The sequence below is a fragment of the Silurus aristotelis genome, assembly GCF_946808225.1.
Source record: "Silurus aristotelis genome assembly, chromosome: 19".
Classification (NCBI taxonomy): Eukaryota; Metazoa; Chordata; class Actinopteri; order Siluriformes; family Siluridae; genus Silurus; species Silurus aristotelis.
In genome coordinates, this window is record NC_139592.1 from 9534642 (window position 1) to 9557096 (window position 22455).

The 22455-nt window shown below is 39.6% G+C and overlaps 1 protein-coding gene across 18 annotated transcripts in view; it reads left to right on the forward strand.

Moving 5' to 3' along the window:
* camta1a (calmodulin binding transcription activator 1a) overlaps positions 1-22455 on the forward strand; it is a 422828-nt gene that overhangs the window by 389429 nt on the left and 10944 nt on the right. For all 18 annotated transcript variants that reach the window (XM_083569715.1, XM_083569716.1, XM_083569723.1 and 15 more), the window contains 6 exons: positions 16973-17145; positions 17236-17432; positions 18208-18286; positions 18376-18712; positions 18995-19497; positions 20405-20583. In XM_083569715.1, the coding sequence (XP_083425841.1) occupies positions 16973-17145; positions 17236-17432; positions 18208-18286; positions 18376-18712; positions 18995-19497; positions 20405-20583 (1468 nt within the window). The remainder of the gene's footprint in view (positions 1-16972; positions 17146-17235; positions 17433-18207; positions 18287-18375; positions 18713-18994; positions 19498-20404; positions 20584-22455) is intronic.

A 22455-nucleotide genomic window follows, 5' to 3' on the forward strand; every position in this document is an offset into this window, starting at 1 on the left:
GGTAAGCACATAATGTCACGCTGGACAGCCTGACTGAGATGAGCGCAGTGGCGTCAAAGTGCTCTAGAAAAAAAATAGGAGCATATGGACATTGAGACGTGCTTGCCAAGCTGACACACGTCTTGCGCTGATCAGCTGACAGGCAGGTTTAGTGGAGCACATACAATTCTCTAATCTGGACAGTGAAAGGTGTGAGCTTCAACATACAGTGTGAACAGTAAAGTGACCAACAGTGGTAGAATGGAGAGAAGAGAAATGAAGAAATACTGAGCTGGTTTTTTATGATTTTCACAGCAATAGTTTATGTGCAATTAGAACATATAGAAATTTCAACACAGTCCTAAGTCCATCAGGTCGTAAGTCGAGAAGAGTGACTACTCTATGATGCATAACAATGCAGACATAAAGAGGCACTGTAAACACATTTACATTTGTTTTACATAGTACAAATAAAGTAATAAAAAAATAAGATATAAATAAGAATTAAATAAGATTAAGATTTTTTTTTTTTTTTCCGTCTGAGGTGACCGAAATGTTGTAAATCAAATGGTCTGACTGTAAAGTGTGAGTCTTATACAGGCAGTTGTACAGTCAATAAACATATCACATTGTTGACATACAGTTCATGGCCACACTGTATTCTAAATTTCAAAATTGCATTTACACTAAGACAATAAAGGTTTTAAGATGAGAGACGAATGTGAAAGAATGTCTTGCCAAATGGTTTTACATGTACACTATATAAACAAAAGTATTGGGACATCTGACATTTCCAGCCATATACATTTATTTCCTGAACTGTTACCACACATTTAGAGGCACATAATTTTATTGGGCATCTGGATTGGTTGTCATAAGGGATTGATGACTATGATATGTCACTTTTTTATTATTTGAAGAGTTCTCTTTGGGTATCTGTACCATGTGGTTTGTCCTCCTCATCAAATGTGTCTTCTTGTTCAGGATCATACTTCACATCCTCCTCATTGTCACTTTGCTCTCTGTCCACAATATTACTTTCATGGCCAAAGATATGTTCAGTAACCTCACATACACTGAATCTATGAGCTGTCTGTAAGTTTATTAACCATATCTTTGGTCATGGAAGTGACAGTGAGGAGCATGTCTGAGGATGATAACGATGTGAAGTATGATCCTGAACAAGAAGACACATTTGATGAAGAAGACTGAATCTCTTGCTCATGTTAAAAAGGACTGATGATGCAGAATGAAACTGATAACACACATGAGCCTTATTTATAAATAACAATGTTCAGACAATTCGGTTCATATTGTTTACACCACACCCCCAAAAATTAATAGTATAAATATTCCACAAGAAAAGTTATGTTCCCATGGGGTTATGTGTCCCCATAAAAGACAGGGTGGGTGGGGAGGGGGTTAGCCATGTCTGTGATGTGGGTACTTGAGCCAAATTTGATTTACAGAGCAACCCATAACTTTTATATGATGCATGGATGCATATAACATTTCATATTCTTGGCGGGTCAAATGTGACCTGTAGCACCACAGATGTCACTTTTAAGTGTCAAGTTTAGTTCTATAGCACATTCAGAATTCACTAAAATGGTGACAGATACGTTTGTTGTGTTACAATAGCTGTGTTTGAGGATATCATGAAGCCTTTTTCCAACAGAAAAAAAGCAAATAGTGTTTTTTACATATCATAAATTAAAATCAGTGCAAATTTGACCCTAACACAATATAAGGGTTAAGCTAAATTGGAACGCTGACTGCACCCCCGGCCTCCTTACCCTACATTATCCGACTTTACTAACACCCTTGCCGCTGAATGCGCACGATTTTTATGTTCAAGTGTCCACAAACACATTCCATATAGTGTGTCATATTTTGATGGCAGGATTTGCTACACTGGATTTACTTTAGATTTAGTTTAGCTTACTATATGCTAACTAAAGAATTTTACATCCTCATTAAATATTGTTATGTTCATTAATTATTCGATGTCTCAAAGAAAATAGGTATTAATTTGCAGATACCTTTGATGGAATAAATCATGTATAAATAAAATATATTTGTATGAGTAAATTATTGACTTACCAACCCCTGCTTTTAAACTTCTCTATTATAAGTGCATTTGGAGTAAACTGTGTCAATATTACAGTACATTGTGTATGGACTACAGGGACGGTAGATGTCTATAAGGGCAAGCTAATTTACCGTTAGCTCTCAGACTGCAAGACACAGCTAAAGCATTTATAATTTATCTGCTTGTACTGTATGTGGCCACAATCCATGATATATGGTGAACAACGTCTTGTGAATTTTTAAAGCTATAGATCTGCATTGCATTGCCCCAGTTACCTTTTTCTAAATAATGGCATAAAAATCTGTCTTTTTTTGTTGTTGTTCTTATTTGGAAACGTGATGCAATGTGATATGAATGCATAGAAGTCATTTGGCCCTGACCCAAACCTGCCTTCATTTTCCTGTTGGAATATGCTCTTGGTTAAAAGTATGGGCCTCTACAAAAGAGGAGTGAGAGCCACTAAAAATAGTACCAGGCATATTAAATGGACTCACTAGTTACTGATTACTTTTAGAATTTTTTTTATCTTTGGATGAGACCTGTATATGATTTGTATGATATAGTTCTCCTGTCTGCACATTGTTGTGAGCACCATAAATAGCAATTATGTCTGTCTCTGTCACTTATCTAACATTATTAACAATAAGTGTGATGGGGGCTTCTTATAATCATTTGACTAACGAATACATGAACCTACTAACAGAAAGAAGGTGTATGCACAAGGATATGCAATGTAAGAATGAACATACAGTATGCAGCAGAAATTGCTGTCTTTTTTGTCTACTCTGAGGTAAAATGGAGAGGAAAACGGAGCCTGTGCGTGTGTGGTTTGCTGTGTAATTTGTCTCTAAAGGTGGAATGAGGGTTGCTGCAGTGTTCACTGACAGAATAAAGTAGGGCACAATCTGGATGAGTGTGTGGAAAGGGACAGCTGCATTGCAGACAGCCCTTGAGGGTGATGGAGTAAGAAACAGCTAACCGTAATAACACCTCCTCTTACCATCTTTTCCATTCACAGAGTTGGTTCATCATTCACTGTTCAAACACACACACCACATGCCAGACATTACACTCATGAAACAGGTACCATGAATCATGGTGGCAGGTGGGTCCAGTGGGTCTTCACTTTTTTTTTTTTTTTACAAGAATGTTGCTTCATAAAACCTCAAATACTGTATCAAATAATGTAACAAGACTGTATGGCAGAGTGAGCAGCTTTGCTGTTTAGTGTAAATTAGAGTTTTATAATGCTCTATATATGTCTGTGGAAGATTTGTATTTTATTTTTATTTTTTCATCTTAAAACATTTTGCCAGAATGTGCACTGGCTACTCAAATCTCAAAGGTTTCCTTTACAATTAACTGAAATCCTATTTGGGTGCATTGCCATCTCATGACTAATAATCCCCAAGATAAAAGTTGGATCCATCATGACCTTGACCAGAATGAAGCAGATGAACGAATGAATAAATTCATTCTTATTGATTATAATAAATGGCATTTCAAACAACTGGATTTTGCCACCAGGCATAATGAAAAGAATGCTGAAAGAGGCAAAACATTTTTTACAAGAATCATAGATGGAGATTTACAGAAGAGGCCTTATTCTTGGGTCACCATGTCTCCAAAGCTATAATAGTAACACCACTTTGGTCAAGAAGCCAGACAAAAGTCTTTTTTCCATCTATCTGCTAATATAAGTGCCTGGAATGGCCAAGACTTTACTGGAAATATAGTCAGATAAGACAAAAATAGACCTTTTTAACAGCAAATGCTAAATAAAAGCTTTTAAAATGGCCATCTTAAGACCCTGAGGTCAACTCCTTAGACCACCTGTGGGCTGCATTGAACCAAAGAGACCACAAGAGAAGACCAACGACCCTGGAGGAGTTTCTATATTGAAAGTGTCTCAGATTCTTTAATGGATTCTCCCAATCTCATTAAGCATTATAGAAAAATACATTATAGGAGAAGCTATGTTGGCAAGGTGAGGTTTTATGAAGTACTATGAAGGTTTAAAGCAGTGGTTCCTGTAGGTATTAGCCATAACATTAAAACCACTAGCAGTTTAATTGATTAAAACTGAATATTGCATGTAAGTGGCACCTGTCAGTAGGTGGGATGTAAATTCTTTGCCATGAGGTGCCATGTTGAACATCCAGTGGTCAGTATGAGATAATTGTACTCAAAGCATCAAAATTTAACTCCTCTAATAAAAGATACACAAATTTGTATAACCCTGTCAAGCAGACAAAAACATGAACATGATGAATAGGACGTGTGGCTTTGCATAGTTTAATGGAGTTCAGCTGTTGTCAGTTAGGGTGTACTCACTTTTTTGCCCACTATTTTGGCAATTATGTCTGTATGTTGAGTTATTTTCAGAGGACAGCATCTGTACTGCTACACAAGCTGCACATTGACTACTCTAAAATATATTCCAGTTGAATTTCTAAAGTAATGTTCCTTGAGAAATTATACTAAAATGATTGATGAATGTGAGGGGTGTACTTACTTTTGTGAGCTACTGTATCAGGCAAGTGAACAATCTGTTCTTGAAATTGATGTGTTGGAAATAGGAAAAATCGGCAAGCGTCCTGAGTTCCTGACATCCACTGGTTAGTATCTATCGAATGTGCTCCAAGGAAGGACAACTAGGGTCATTAGTGCCCAATGCTTATGGGAAGTAAGGACTTGCCTGTCAGGTTCATTTCCACAGAAAAGCCGCTGTAGAACAAATGACTATAAATGTTCATGCAGGCTATGTTAGAAAGGTGTTTGAACACACAGTACATCACAGACCGGATGGAGCAATGAAAAGTGGCCTGGTCTGATGAATCATGCTTCTTTAACATCATGTAGACAGCTCGATACTTATGCATCCGACAGAGACAGTGTGCTGCACTGGAAAATGTTCTGCTTGGAAACCATGTGGATATTGCATTGACATGTAACACCTACCTAAATAATGTTGCATATATATATATATATATATATATATATATATATATATATATATATATATATATATATATATATATATATATATATATATATATTAGGAATCAAGTGAATATTTTGTCCTCATACTGACACATTAGAATCAGGAAAAACAGGCAAGCATAAGAATTTAAACGAGTTTGACAAGGGCCAAATTATGATGACTAGATGAGTGGGTCAGAACATTTCCAAAACTGCAACTTTTGTGAGGTGTTTCTGGTCAGCAGTGGTCACTGTCTATTAAAAGTGGTCCAAGGAAGGCTCATTGATGCAAGTGGGGAGCAAAGGCTGGTCTTGGTGTGGTCCGATCCAACAGAAAAGCTATTGTAACTCGGATTGCTAAAGAAGTTTATGCTGGTTCTAATAGAAAGATGTCAGAATACACAGTGAATCGCAGTCAGGCCTGATTTGGCAGCAAAAGGGGGACAAACACATTTTTAGGCAAGTGGTCATAATGTTGATGGATGGATGGATGGGACAACTGACTGTTCCAGCCATATGAGCTTGTTCTTCAAACCACAAGGTTGGAGGCACACAATTGCATAGGATGTCTTTGGATGCAGTGGCATTAAATATTTCAAAAACTGACACACTATTTATAAAATAAATATTCATGTTTTCTCCAAAAGAACTGTTTTAATTTTCTATACTTTCCCAACCCTGTTGCAAAGCTGTACCTGATGACATGTGAACCAGCACAGTCACTGCAACCATGCATGGGGAAAATTGGATTAAATTGTTTAAAAAGAGGCTAAACTGAACAACAAAAATGACAGAAAGGATAAATCAGGCAAGATATACAACATGATGAAACAGATCTAGGTCATATGTGCTAAAACGTTGTTTTTCATCAAAGGAAAAAGGATCTGCAGAAAGCTCCTAAGCCTCCCAAACCCTCATTTATAAACCCTGGTTATAAGCAGGATATGAATCCACCACCTGTTCGCAGGGACACACACTGTTCCTTGAACATACATAGAGGAACTGAGCAGGAAAATGTGGATCAAATCCTAAAGCATGCACAGGGATCGCGGTTTAGTCTGACACACGGAGTGTCTCGTTTTGTCATCAGGCGCTTTGCGGTCGTGGAGTCCCTCACGTTCGTTGAGAGAGAAAGAGAGAGAGAGAGAGAGAGAGAGAGAGAGAGAGAGAGAGAGAGAGAGAGAGAGGAGGGAGGGGGGGGGGCTCTAACAGATAACAAACACAGCTGCCTGCCTTGATTTGTCATAATGCAGAAAGGAGGCGGGTCTTCTCTTCACTCCCTCTGCAGCATTGCAGGTACGGAGCCGCGCGCAGGACAAAACCATAATCCAGACACGTAAAGGATGCTGCGCGCGCGGTGTCACCGTAATAGTCGGGCGTGTTTATTTCTTTGTCTGTTTGTGCGTAAACAATCCACGTTTATTTACCACGTACGCCATGAGGTTGCGTGGTGTCAACCCTACAGCCGGCCACACACGCTTCTTGTAGTCAGTGCGTTGCTCTCGGAGCGCGGAGCCTCGCGCGCTCTCTCAGCGTTATTCCGCGTGTAACACACTGCGGTGCTGAAGTGGGCGTGCCCCCTACAACAAGCACCGTAAAATGAGAGAGGGGGGTCACGTGGTGTACGAGAGCTCGATTGTAGTTCATCAGAAGCTCAAAAAGACGGGGAAAAAACCCAATAGCGGATTGGATTGAAAAGTTTCCACATTGCATATGTACAGTGTGAAGTGAAGGAAGTGCGCGTGATTAATTAAAATGGAAGATTTTCCACACGAGATCCACTTGAAACCCACGCACAGATAATATATAAGAATAGGGATGTCTTGGCTGGTCTGTCTGCGCGCGTCCCCGCAACAGGGTGCCATTACTGCTTTCCATGAGCGCGCGTTGTTTCATATGCATCTTGCTATCGTAAAGAAAAATAAACAGCGCACGTTTTGCGCGTACGATTTTTTTGGCACGCGGGAAATCGTGTGCAATGTAATTGTCATATAAACAACGACAAGCACGAAAGAGAAAAAATTGGGTCGCATGTTTGCATGTTGCCCGCGCGCCCCGCCGTCTGTCTTTCACTGCGGGCTAGTAGGGGCACAGGGTGCAGGGGAGGGGATGGAGAGAGGAGGGTGAGAAAGAGAGAAGGGAGCGATTGGAGCGCACGGAGAGAGCGGGCTTTCTCTTTCTCTCTGCGCTTTCTGCACTTCCGCGGAGGAGCGCATCCCTGCTGTAAATGAGGATCGCTCGTGGACGCGTCCCATTTGCGAAAACTGACACACTGCATCTCTCTGTTTCTCGCTCTCTCTCTCGCGGACACTGGTCAGGATGCCGATGACTGACACCTGCATCTCCTAAAGACACGGAGACCGTGTGCATTGCAGGGGAGACTTCAATTGACAATAAAATAGAAGGTCGGACGCGTTTCCATAACCCTAGTTTTGTCGTTGTGTCTGCGTTGTTGTGTTTGTGTTTGTGTGGTGTAGTAGTAGTAGTAGTTGTAGTTTGTCTGTGGATGAGCAAAGTTGTGTGCACGTAGCCTACTACAAACCATGAGATGTTTTCAGATCAAGTTCTGCTGTGCACTTCCATCAAGGGCTGGTTTATTAGTACGAACGTTTTGCGTGTTCTAGGCGAAGAAAAGACTGGGAGAGTTTGTGCTGTGTTTTGGGTTGTTTTGGTCGGATTTTGTTCTGATGTCTGTTTTTCAGCTTATACATTAGTTTGATCACAATCACTCAATTGGCACATATAGTATTTGGAGTGCACATGGTACTGGTTATGGAAAAGTTTCAAAATGCAAAGACCAGGGAAGTGGTTCACGAGGTGTTTATATTATTATTATTATTATTATTATTATTATTATTATTATTATTATTATTATTATTATTGAAAAACTCCAGCAAACCACCTGATCATCTCTATGTGATCAAAATAACCTGACCCATCTATAAAATTATGTTCAACACTGTTATAATGTTATTACTCTGTAATGAATGATTTTCCTTTTTCATTAAAGAAAAATCTATTATCTGGGAGGAATTACATGGTTTATTCATTGTTATTTTACATACTAGTTGTACAAGCTCATACACAGTACAGAATTTGGTCAGCGTTATTTACCCCCCCCCCCCCTCCATGTGTCACACTTAATCACAAAGATGAGTGGTCGTGACCAGTGTTTGTGGCTGCTTCCCAAACCGTATACAAATGTCACAGATAGTATGCTGCCTGTGGTAGCTATGGTTACGTCTAGTGTCATGCTGTATGTCTGTACTCTTCAGTATTGTGCAGCGCAGATCAGGACACAGCAGTGGTCAATAAGTGGAACAGGATGGACAGCAGTGACCTGTCAGCCATTGTTAAAATGTGCAAATAACAACTTTTTATAGCAACCCTTATCCAGCAACCTGTTGATACAGGAAGAGTCAAGACAGGATGGCAAAAAAAACCCAGAACTTTCGCTTTTTGTAATTTACTAATATACTGAATTCCCCATAGCGTTTCTTAGTGCTTTGAAATATTTTTCTTCCTTACAGCACCGAGCTGAAATGTTTATCTAAAACCTTTTTGTACTTTATAAACATTGGCAGGCAAATTTCTTCCATAGCTCCCAACTATAACTATTTTACTCTTACATGAGACACGCTTCCTAGTTTTATACCTATTTGGATATCCACATATGCTTTTAACAGTTAAATGAAGTTGATCTGCTATAATTGTGTCCATCATGAACCAGAGTGGTGCATGTTAGCATCTCATGTTATCTGTCTGAAAGGACTTTCCTTAGATGCGCCGTATCCTCAGAGACTATTTTGGCAGAAAAACCGACTTTTCAAACTTTTTTTCTTTCTTAAATTAGAGCTTAGTTTTTCTCTAAATGAAGGCAGAGAGCTAAACTGTTTTTTTTTATCTAGTGGAAATGATTATTGTAAATGTTTGGTAGATGTATGAATTGTCCAATATTTGAAGCCATTGCAAACATATAACAATTTTCAATGTTAAAAACAACTGCAGGCAAAATCATTTATCACTTATTTATTACTTCTCCTTTTAATATTGTACTGATACTAAAACAGCATAATAAAGCCAAGCATTTGTTGGACAAATCCTAATCATAATAATCCTCTTCTGAGTCATATATTTTATTTGCATAAATTGTGCTAGCAGTCAAGGAAGCTGGCAGATTTTCAGGCTTCATTGGCTGTCTTCAACTGTTCTTTTCTCTGAGTTTGACCTTTTTTTAAAAGTCTGACAAGTCACAAAAGACCACAAGACCTCAGGAGGTAGAAGATAAAGCATGGTTATAGAGATCATTTACAGTCTTATGCACATCTATTGAAGAAATCTTTTTATCTAAACCAAACATATTATTAACGCCGTTACCACCTGCTCATATAAAAAAGTTTCAGTATGTTGTTTCTGGAAATTCGGTTCTATTTGCTGTACATTTAGCTATAGTAATGCATTTGTTATTGCATGAGTAAACTCTCATATCATGACAAATAATGCAACTGATTTAACCAGGGCATGTCTGGAAGGATGAGTACAAACGTTTATCACAGAGAATCGCAGCGAAGAGTTAATGTGTTTTGCCATTTGTTTGTATGGTACTAAATTGAAGCGGTCCATTCAAGCAAAAAGAAAAAGGACTATTAAAGTCTGCAGAGGTTTCTTGTGTGCCAGAGAGTGAATCTGTGACCGCTGTACCGTAAATCACCAGCCTGTGTGGTTTATACACTAAAGAGTACAGTGAATTTCACATAAAATTCTTTTTGAACGTAAATATGATTTCCAATGCATTTGGATGTTTTTTCAGCCTTCCATAGGTTTCTGTTACTCTCTTTTTTATTGTCTGACTGTATCATGAAGCAACAGTGTGCAGGACTAAGAGTGTAAAAAGAAAATCCTCCTGCATGCTTACATGTGCCATTCCACTAATTTATTGCACATAATTACTCCAAATAGACGAGTTTCACTACTGTTAATGAGGATGCTCTGTTCCAGGCTCTGCTTGTCTTAGCTGGAAGTGTCCCTGCAATCAGATAAATGAGTAAGTGTGAGTGACTTACTGTGGTGTAGCAGTAATGGCTGATGTATCTTCTCTCTGCATCATCTGCTGGCATGCTTAACCTGGCAAACATGCATCTTACAAGCTTTCCAATCTTACAACTCACTTCCCACTTTCTTTTTGAGAGCCTCCATAGAGGCCAAATGCACATGAACCTGCCTTACTTACACTTACATGGCTTGCAGTGCACCCCCACCCTGGTGGGGCACTATTTTCATGCCAAGTATACAGTCGTGGGAAGTTGTTTGCTTTTTCCCACAATGGGTCAGGTGGCTAAAAACTGGTGAGCAGGCTGAAAACTGAGTAGGAGTTTCAACATCAGGACACAGTGTGTTAAATACTCAGCGCTTGCTGTAGGTGATGAATGGTGGGAGCAGGGTGATGTGTTTGTGTGTGATGTTGGCTTTGTTCTCTCTGCAGAACTGATCGCAAGTTGTTGCTTGAGGCAGTTTTTAGTCTAGACTGAGCACTGAGAGAAAGATTTGTGTAACTGTGTCTGTAGTAGAGCAGGACAGTTTAAGCGGGCCGATGTGATGTGGAGTAGTGCCGCCTGCAGGGATACTTTCTTCCCTTAAGGCAAAAAGAATATTTGTCCTACAGTGTATAGCGTACCCTGCATCCTAGTGAAGGTCCTATTCAAATTGAGTTGGTTCGGGGAGGTTAGGAAAAATGTTTTATTATTGGAGTATATTTGGGATTTTGTTTTATATTTAGTAAACTAGCATTTTTACAAAATGTGTATGTATGCATCTGGAAAAAAATTCACTAAAATGGTCAGTATAAATATTCCAGTTAATTTTTGCAATACGCTGTACTGTATGTTTATAAAGATGACTGCATCTTTTTGCAGAAAAGATGCTGAAGTCCAGTTTGTGATGAAAAAAAGTTTTGTCTTATATATAAAATGCTTTTTTAATCAATGTTATAGAAACTAAGTGACTGTGAACATTGTTGACACCTTCACATTATGTGTCAAATATGTTTCATAGTCTAGATGACAACTCTTTACGTTTCATAGACAAATAAATCTGTTTATATTTTTCCTGCAAGGATCCATATTCATTTCAATAACTGAAGCCATGCAACCTGTTGTATTCCCTGGCAAGTTTTATTTTTCAGCATAGAATTTTTATACGCATTTAACTACAGCTAATAGTTTGGATTTTTCACTTTACCTACCTGAATAGCACAGAACTAAGAAAATGTCTATCTTGTACGTAGAACATGAATGGCCGCATATATCTTTGTTACTTGCTAGTGCTTACAACCACCCCTGAGCATATGAGATTCTAGTCCCTAGAATCAAACCAGAGCAATGGATTTTAATGAGGTTTAATTAAGTACAGTAGTATACGTAACTAAAAGTTGCCATATATTTGTTGATTCTGTGAATGATTTAATTGAGTTACAAAATCCCTAGTAGGTTTTGCACTGGGCATAGGCAGTGTTAATTAGATGAGATAGTGAATGCAGATGGCCGCCTCAGCTGGTACAGCATGTGCCAAGAGGGCACTGCCTCCTCCCCTGCACTTTCTCTAAATACCAGGCCATGTCAAACAGTGGGGTTAAACACCAAGGGAGGTCCTTTTAAATGTCATTGCTCTATAGGACCACAGAGCCTCACCTGCATCATCCACCACAATCACAAGCTGGCATTTTCTACCTGTACAGTTCGGTAACTGTGATTATGTCTAGTTGGCTACCAATCTGAGTCACTTAGTATGATTGTCTGCATTCCACATGCAGCAATATCCCTAGTGATTCAGCCATTTTTGTGCTTTGTTTTTTTTATTTTTTTATAAAAGCACACTGCTCAGCATTACTGTGCAAATCATAGCTAGCAAAGTTGAGTTGGAAATCATTTTTGAGAAACCCAAAACCTTTATATGGAATTGTGTTTATTTGTTGTACACTTCAGTAACATTTCCAGAGTTTAACTTTTGCTATTTAAACAAACAGCATTGGCACTGCAAAAGCTGCAATAAATATATACTATAATATAGGCTAATATGCAATATTATTTATATTATTATATCTGTCATTTCACACACATATTTTAAAAAGCCGAATATCACACTGCAATCTTTTTTTGAATATCCCTTTACAAATCCAAGGGCATCAATAAGGGTATAGCCCCCTTTGCTCTTCTAATATCTTCCAGTGAGGTCAGACACTGATGTTTAGTGAGGTTTCCTGGGGTGTAATTAGAGTTTCAATTTATTCCAGAGGTGTTCAGTGGGGTTGAGGTTAGGGCTCTGTGCGGGAACTCGGTTTGTGCACAGTGGCATTATCATCATCATCAATATATCTGGGCCTCCTAGTTCCTAGGGAAATGTTTAATGTTACAGCATACAGAGAGATTCTAGATCATTTGAACCTTCCTAAATTGTGGAAACAGTTTTGAGGAAGAACCACACTGGGGTATGATTGGCAAATGTTCACATACTTTTGGCCATGTACTGTAGCATTACTCTGTGTACTATTAAGCAACATTTGCTAAGATTATTAAGAACAGCAATATTCAAAAGACAACTGTCTATGCCAGAGTTAATTACAGCTACTTAAATTCACTATTGTGTGAGTGTTTTATTTTGTAACTAATACTAGCAGCTAGCAATGTGCTAGCAATCTAGTTCATTTCCACCTAGTTGCAAATGTGCCTTAAAATACAATAAAAGTTTAAAAGTTTAAAAAAAATAATAATCCAAAGGCGTTTGAATGAAATATATTCCAATATTTAATACAATAAGTTGGAATAAAATCATTTGTGCATTTTACAAAATTCAAACCTTTTACAATTTGGGCATTTTTTACAATTATATGTATATTTTCTACTGGTTTTATATCCTTTTTTTTTTTTTCATCAAAAAATATTACAAGCACTTAAAGTGGCATCAGATTTCATTTTTACCTTGGTCCAAAAAGTGTATGTAAAAGATTGCACACCAAGTACATTAACTGGATTTAGCAGATGCTCCTATCCAGGGGCATATACAGAAGTCTCTGTAAAAAAACATATCCTCATGCTAGTACAAATAGGTCAGGGTCTAAGAATACGAATAAAGCAAAAACCATGTAAGAGTGCAAGAGTTGAGTTTTTCTTTAGCTCTGTTTATTTTTAGGTGTTTAGTGAAAAGGTAGAGTTTCAGCCTTTGCTTGAGGACAGATATTGACTCATTTCCTTGAACAGTCAGTGAAAAATTCTTGATGCATTTTCCCTTGTGATGGATAGTTGGTTGAGCTTATTTGTACTTGTGACCTGAAGAGAAGGTGGTGCACGGCAAAGTTTGATTAGTGAATTTAGGGGGGGTCCATTGTTGGCTCTCTGGGTTTTGGATCAGTTGCCAGCTTCTTAAAGCAGGAAATGGGGACTGCACAAGCACCCGTGTGGCTTCTGTTGAGAGAAAATGACAGGTTTTCTTGTTTTCGTAAAGAAAACACATGCACTGAGTAAGGTTAGCAGTATATCTACATCAAGGTTTTTGTATGCTGTCAGGTGGTGAGATCGGAGAGTTCTCTATTGATGAGATCTAGCAGGATCATGGCATATAGAGGCATTGCTAGGGTTTAGTTCACAAACTACACAATTGACCAAAGATCCCATGAGCAATAGGAGCTGAAAACATGTTTGAAAGTTATATTTGCACATACTCACACAGAAGTTTTTACAATGTTATTTGCAACTGTGTACAGTATATTTTGTCTACCATGTAGATCATACAGCCACACACCGTTGTAATGGTATATATACCTTGCTAAGGAAAAAACTGCAGTTATATAATGTTTAGTCATTAGCATATATTCCATGTGGTTCAGCAGCCTAGACCCATAAAAGGGTTAAAAACCATTCTGTGTTTAGGTCTCTTCTATTTTTTCACTATTGATGGTCAAGAACTTGAAAAACATGCTGCAGCGATCTGGCTCATCAGCTCTCACACTTAATAAAGCACTTCACATGGTGAGCAGGCTGCAAGGAGCTAAGGTCTTTAGTCTTCATGACCTTTCATAGCTCGGATCAGTTTCAGGGAGGCCAGGAGATAGGCAGGCTGATGGTTGTGCTATGGATGTGCATCTCAGCAACTGCAGCAGATGGCAAGAGACATTAGCTTCGGAGATAATGGATGTATTGATGTGCCAGATCACATCAACACAGACACGTCAAGGATCTCATGAGATGGAGAAGTAACAGCACGTGCACTGAAGAGACGTACATGGTTAAAATACCGGAAGAGTTAAAAAAAAAAGTGATGTTTTCCTGTGAGCACTCTGATATTGAAAAGCTTAAATGATGCAAGTGATGATGTTGATGGATAAATTGATATAAACTAACCAAATAACCTGAACTTTAAACAAATTAAAAAATACATAGTAAACAAGCTGAAGAAATTAAAAAGCTGAAAAACAAGAACCATCGGTGCAGACTGAGCTAAAAAGTGTAATGGAAGTTATAATGGAAGCCTCTCTTTATGAAAATGGATTTAAAGATCTGCCTTAGTGTGGTGTTTTGTCTGTGAGTGATCACAGGCTGTGAAAGAAGCACTGTACTAGACCAAAATAGGAGGATCTTAATGACATCATACCATGGCCTGTCTACTGATTGGTAAATCTATCTAAGCCTCGACCCCGTGTGCTGCTAGCCCCTCCCCTTAGCCCCTCTCCCTCTGCAGTGGACGTGCGTGGCTTTCTGAGCGTGCTCGCTCGCAGCAGCAGGTGGAGATGACATCATCTGCACTGCAGCAGACTGCAGCACTGGGTCTGAACAAAGACATGTCAAAACTGCTACTATGTGCTGTGGCCATGCTGTCTGTCTCTCTTCCTTTTCCTGTTATTTTTGCTGCGCTCTCTCTTTCTCTCTTCTCTCTCTCTCTCTCTCTCTCTCTCTCTCTCTCGCTCTCTCTCTCTCTCTCTCTCTCTCTCTCTCTCTCTCTCTCTCTCTCTCTCTTTCTCTATGTGTCTCTCTGTCTCTCAACCTATGCCCCAAATTAAAGCAGAGACCACATCTAGCTCTCTAACCTCCATTATTGTTGGATGTAGTGAACATTTAGTTATAAATGCAAGCCATGCTTTTTGCACACACATCCCCCCAGGCCTTGTTCAAAGCGTGATGATGGATGTCATTGTTTTACCCAAATAACTTCTGCCTCCATCCACGCAGTGCACCCAACCAACAATGCTCATTTTCCTGTCTGTAAGTAGAGCACAGATTTAGACACATAAACAGGCTTGTCTGAACACCTGAGTTGGTTACTGGCCGGGTTTGTTAACACCGTAGCCTCAACCCAGAATAGCAATCCATTACCCTTACTGGATTGATTAAGAGCTAAACATAAGTGATTGCAATTTCCCAGTCAGGCACTCTGCTGTGGACTTACATGACAACAGTGATGCCTTAAATGACCTCAAATTCAAATAAGCCACTTCACAGTACACCATCAAGTGATGCATAACAAATAACGAAAGTAAAGTTTAATCTTAAAGCGCAAAGTTTCCACTTCAAGACACATCAAGTGCGTCATACTTAGCCTCTCTTGGGTTTTGCAATCGTCCTGCTTTGCTCATTCACATATATAATGATGGTAACGCTGCCACAAGCCACGCACACGCATGCTCCTGTCGCCTAGTTACCGCTCAGCAGCATGTTGCCACAGAAACTGGATCCTGGCAGAATAAGAGATGATAAAGAAATCTGTACATGCTATGACTCCTTAGCATGCACACTGTTACTCTACACTGGACACTTGTGTTGCCCTTCTGAGCTGGCAGCTTTAACCTGAAACCTAACATAGTGGCACCTTCAACTTGACTGACGATGGACAGGATTGCTTTTATACAGTACAATATTTGCAGATCCAAAAATATTGAAGATTATTCTAAACATGTCTACATTTCGCGCTCTGCTTTACGTGCATTCGGTATTTGGTTCCAGATGGGGTGGTAATGAAAAAGGTGTTAATGCTCACTTATATTCATTATACATTTTTTATTAATTGTGCTAATTGCCAAAATGGGTTAACATGCTAAAATGACACAGTGTCGCAGTAGGCAGTGGTGCCGTCTCAAAGCTCAATGGTGCAGAGTTTCATACAAAGTTCTTCTCCACTAAAAATATGATTCGTAATAGGATTGGCTTCTCAGAGGGAAGGATACCTCTGTATAATGACTTGACATGCATCAGGTTCTTCTGGGATTTACTCTGAAACTGGACACGACCTTAAATGGATAAGTGTTGATGGAAAACGAGTGAATGAATGGAAAAAAAAAATGTTTAATTACATGCAAATAGTATCAGTTTAATCTATAGCTCTCAACTGATAAGAAGCTGCAAAATTGTAATCCACAGCTTACGCAAACCGAAACTGGTGACTGAATCATTTCAGAAGTGGGGGTAAGCCGCTATGGTGTTTTACAAGCACAGGATGAGCAAGAGCATAGTATTGAAGGAAACAATTCGTTGTCAGTTGGTTAAGTACAGGAAATGGTATGTATGTCATCTCATTGAGTTTTTATGTCCCTGTGAACCGTTATTTTGTTACACATTTTCCTTAACAGTTGTATTGGATGTACGGTGTACACTTTAGCATAATGTATTTAGCTGAAAACCACATGTATTTAGTGCACAGTTAGCATCTGCTTTTATACCTTTGTGTTAGGTAATTGCAATGGTTATCCCGCCTTTAATCTTTGTGGTTTACTATAATGGCTGTACTCTGTGGTCAACAGTTCCTGGCAAAGCATCATTGCATTGCCTTTCTCCATTCCATTTACTGCATCAATTTTGATGAAGTTGAGGAATACTATAAATCCCCCCCCCCCCCTTTCCAGTGCAAATGTTAAAGTTAAATGTGGTTGTCTTGTAGATAACCAGTTCAGAATGTCCATTCTGGAGCGTCTGGAGCAGATGGAGCGCAGAATGGCCGAGATGGCCGGCCAGCAGCAAAGCAACGGAGCGACTGGAAGCACAGGAGCTGGAGCAGGTGGAGGTGTAGGGGGGGGTGGAAATGGAGGAAACAGTAGTAGCAGCCAGTCTCAGGTACTGTCATGGATAATTAATTTGACTTTAATTAATCGGGTACTTTCATAATCGAGTCAGCGCTAAACTGTGCATGCCTTGTGTCCACAGTGTCTGTCAGCACAGGGACAGGCGGGCAGTTCGTTCGAGAGCCGTGTGGTGGTTGTGTGCGAGAAGATGATGAATCGAGCATGCTGGGCCAAATCCAAACATCTGATCCATTCAAAAACCTTCCGGGGAATGACCCTGCTGCACCTTGCTGCTGGACAAGGCTATGCCACACTCATCAAAACTCTCATCAAGTGGCGGTGAGTCACATCCCACACCCAGGGAACGAGATGAAGTGTGTCAGGAGTAAAAGAAAGAGAAGAGTGTGTGTGACTGGCATATTTTATAAGTATGTGCTGTATTTTCTAATTAGTAATAGTTAAAAAAACTGATTTAGTTTTATAAAGATATTTTTTCTAATCATCTATTGTTCATATATAGCTTGTTTTCATTATAGAAATTGTCCATCGTCAGAAAAACCTGCAAGCACTTCTTGCCAGATATTTTGGCCCTCTTTGTTCAGATCATTTAACATTTTATAATGAAACATGTAGGTTTCCTTATACAGACATGAAGAATGATTACACAGCAGGGTGGCACAGTGACACAGCATGAAGTATTGCTGTTTTACAGCGTCCTGTTTCAATCCTGAGCTCAGATTACCATCTGTGTGGAGTTCCATATGTCTTTACATAGTATGGTTCTCTGGTTTCTTTTTTCTCCTCACCTTCCAAAAACATGCTATAATGTCTATAGAATACATTCAATTCTAGAGAGTGAAGGACTGTGAATGTGTACTCAGTGCCTCTCAATGGATTGGTATTCTATCCAGTGTTCCATGCAGTGTTCCTAGAAAAAGAACAATGAACATGACCGAAGAGTCATGTAAAGCACTTAATGAAAATAAATAAATATGTAAATGGTTACATGTACTTGTGTTTGTGTAACAGGATAATAATTTATTGGTTTATTTTGTATTATTTTTGCAGATTTTTTTTTTTACATTACAAATAAACGTTTTTTTTGTTTTTGTAGCACTAAGCATGCAGACAGCATTGATCTGGAGCTTGAGGTGGACCCACTTAACGTCGACCACTTCTCTTGTACACCCTTGGTAAAAAAAAGTTCTAATAACGTTGCATTTTAATATCACGGACAACAATCAGCTTTTATATATTCTTGTTGACTATACTTTCTGTGTAGATGTGGGCCTGTGCTCTGGGTCACCTCGAAGCTGCTGTAGTTCTGTACAAATGGGACCGCAGAGCTCTAACCATCCCAGACTCTTTGGGTCGCCTGCCATTGTCAATCGCTCGCTCCCGAGGCCACACCAAACTTGCAGAGTGTCTGGAACAACTCCAGAGAGAGGAGCAGCAACAGCCTCCCTCTGCCCACATGGCCTTTTCTCCTAACCCTGAAGCTCCCTCCTCTGACAGCTGGATGGTCAGCTGGACCAATGACAGCATGGTGACCCCAAGCAGCCACAAGAGCGGTGGAGCCATCAGCGCAAGTACCAACCCTTCCAGCAACATCACTCCTGGTGAGAGCAGAAAAATGACCTGCAGATAGAAAAAGTAAAAAAAATCCTACGTTTGTTAGACAGGAGCCATTCTAAGAAGGTCCTAACAGCAGAACAGTGACTAGTGTATTATTGCAGTACTTTGGTGAGCGGCACTTGTAGCACAATCTAATTTTAACAGCCTATTTTCTGGGATTAGTTCTAATAGCACCACAGAGATCAGAGAGCAAATTTAATTGAAAGATGATCCACTCCTGACAGAGTCCACTTCTTTTTTCCCCCCTGTTTTCCTCTCACGTCTAGACTTGAGACGCCCGAGATCTGAGCCCTCCAGCTACTACAGCAGCGAGTGCCAGCGGGATCTCCCTGCAGCTAAGAAACACAAACCGAACCCGGAAGTGGCTCAAACACGTCAGAATAAAGCCGTCTCGGTTCCCTTGAGCCTGGAGCACCAGCAGCTCCACAAGCTCTCCACCAGCCCAAACACACTACCTGCAGAAACACCCAGTACTGAGCAAAACACGGCTGCAGAAGGCACCAAAACCGGTGGCATTTTACAAGCTAAGCTGAGTTTGTTTCGCACTGGGGGACATAAGTGGAGCTCCAGGGAGGTGTACAGAAAAGTGTCAGGAGGAGGTGGAGGAAGTAGCATTGGAAAGGAGAAGCTGGCCACCAGGCTGCGTCAGCGAGGAGAGAATCTAGGCATGATGACTATGACAGACAGAGAGATGGTGGACACCGAACTGCTCACATATAAGGAGGACTTGGAGAACCAGGACTGTCTTTCACACATGGAAGACCTGCAGGTGAGTGAAGTGACTCTTTTTTTTTTTTGTTTGCTTCACAGCTCCAGAGATGTATATGATTTTATCCAAATAAAGCCTCACGCATAAAACTAAGTCAATAGATTGTCCATCCATCGTGTTAATGTGTATAAGGCGGCATTAGAGAGCAGTCAGTCTGTCCCTGCACAGTGCCTCAGACCTGTATCACCACATAATAAACCCCAGCGATTGATCTGCCCTCAGGGCCAAGAGCTCCTTCAATCCCATTCATCTCTGTCAGTCGGAGCGTGAGAAAAGAGGAGGGAATGAGGGCAGTTGTGTAGAGCAAACACACTGGTGGCATTAGAGTTAGATTTATTTTTGTATAGCAAGTTTGTGTATGTGTGAGTGTGCTTTTTTTCAAAGGTTATTAATTCCTTAAGGCAGCAGTGGCAATGATGCAATTTTCTATGTGAGAATGTGTATTATTTAGTTTTTTTGCAAAGGTTATTCATTACTGAAAGCAGCAATAAGGAAACATAAACGGTCAATGCTAATTAAACTGTGCGATATAAACACACGGTGGTACACATTTAGAATACAGCTTCATCAATTCCTCTTCAAATAGTTGACACCCTTGTAATTTTTGAAAATTAAAATCAGTCCTATCGCCCAGCTGAAACAGCTGCTCAGCTCTGCTGGTTCTTTCTTCAAAAGTGAACTCATGAAGCGCAAGTTGTTTGAACAGACCAGGTGGGGTAGGATCAAGGGATGGAAAATTTTTTGTCAGTATTGCAGTGTTTATTGCAATTCATCTCACAGCCAGCAGAGGGCTTAAAAATGACAAATCAATTATTTATGTAATAATATTAAACATAAACACATATGAAGTGATTTCAGATTTTCGCCATTACTTACAATTATTTTCTGTTTGTTTTACGGCTACCAGGCAAACATGATGACCTTGGCCGAGCACATAATTGAGGCAACACCAGAGCGCATTAAAAGGGAGAACTTCTCAGCTGTGGAGTCTGTTCCTCTAGACAGCAGTGGCCTGAGTAGCACCATGAGCTGGCTGGCTACTTATCTAGGAGACGTGGAGCAGCTGCCCAGCATCATTCATCTGAGGTGAGAAGCCTGTTGGGAGAAAACACTATGATTGTGCTATGATTGAATCTGAACACTAATGGGCCTGTAGTATTTTATATTGCCACAGACAGAATAGCCAGAATTTTATTTTATGTTCCTTATTGCGTTTTGTATTTCTGTATACAAAGCTATGGTTCTTATGGTTGTCTTGCCAAGGTGCCCACGATGTCACCAGTGCAGCTCCAATATGCAATGTTTTTTTTTTTTTATTTATGCTTTCAACACTCCTATGTACCGGATTACAAATTGGTTTCTGTTTACAACATTTGTAAAATGGCATTGGCAAACTCGCTGCACAACCTTTCCAGCTACAAAGCAAGTTACATAGGACCACCAGGACAATTTCATTTTGTATAGTCATCAGGAGACACTCTTGTTCTCTGTCATTTTCATCATCCCAATACATAGTCAGTTTTTTTAGATACACTTCTGCTTCTATTTATTGACTTCTGTCTGCTGCTGTAACACTGGAAATTTTCAATATTGAATCGAACTGTTAACAACACCACTTTCACATACAAGTGTATGTAGTTAGTGTCATCTATAAAAGAAACATAGGTGGTATACAGTCTTAGAATTATAAATCACATATATCCTGGTTTAGAACGTCTGTCTTTGTCCTGTTCATGAAACAAACTGAGCTGTGAGCTGACTGTCTGGTTTTCCAAATGATCTAAACCACCTTTCTGAGAAATCACTAAACCTCCAGACAGCGCATCAATCTGATTGCCATGGCCTGATAGGTAAGAAGCTACCTAAAACAGAAGGTGCGCATCTGCTCATTTCAAGGAGGTCGACCTTAAACAACACTGTGCTCTTGTCTGTCAGGACTTTTAGTACATATGTCCTCTTTAGGAGTTCCTGAAATGTTACAGCACTGGCCCTAACAGCTGTTATTTCAAGGATTATTTTTCTGTCACTTTCACTTTTAACATCTGCATTTTGTTCATATGCCATCCACCTCACTTGCCCGTGGTGCTGAGAGGCATCTGTCATTAATACTTTTATTTTCTCTGGGGCAACTCTGAAGGGTATAAAGGAGAAATTGTTGTGCTCTGGGTGCACTAGAAAATATTGCACCAACACCACTGGTGCAACATTTGAAACAATCCAGCCACATGCTTGGGGTGATGCATTTCAGAATGTATCAGTGGCAGGTCAAATTTTGTGTATGCCATGATGGCCTTGGTTCAGTCTGTTCTGCCATGTTCTGGTGTTACCCTCTGACCTTCAGAATGCGCCATTGGTGGGCTATCAGCACTTATTTTTACCAAGATAAGCCACAAACTAATGCAGCCTTAGGTGCATTTAAGTAGAAGGTAAATTTAAAATTAAATTTAAATTCATATTTTATTTATCACACACTTAACCACACACAGTACAGCCTACAATGAAATACTTTTTATGACCCTCTGGTGTCATAAAAAGGGAATTTGCATAAAACAAAATTTGTTTGCTTAAAATAGTAATTTAAAGAAAATTTGGTAGATAATAGAAAAGGTGTAAACTATATGTGGAATAAAGTATGTGAATGCTGTGCAACATAAAGCTGAGGTAGCAGCAATGAAAAAGCTAAAATCAAAATGTAATAGATATTTATAAATTAAGGGATATTAATGTTAATAGTCAGTGATGTTTTCCTGGTTGAGGACCTGATTGGCCTGCAGGAAGAAGCTCCTCCTAGTTCTGTCTGTCTTGGCCTTTTGGGAACCAGAGAGTCCATTGTTTCGATGGCTGAGTACCTTTCTGGCCTTGGTCCAGCAACACTTGCTGTAAAAAGGCTACAGGTCGGAGAACTCAGTGAGGATGATACACTCAGCTGATCACACCATCCTTTGAAGAGATGGGCTA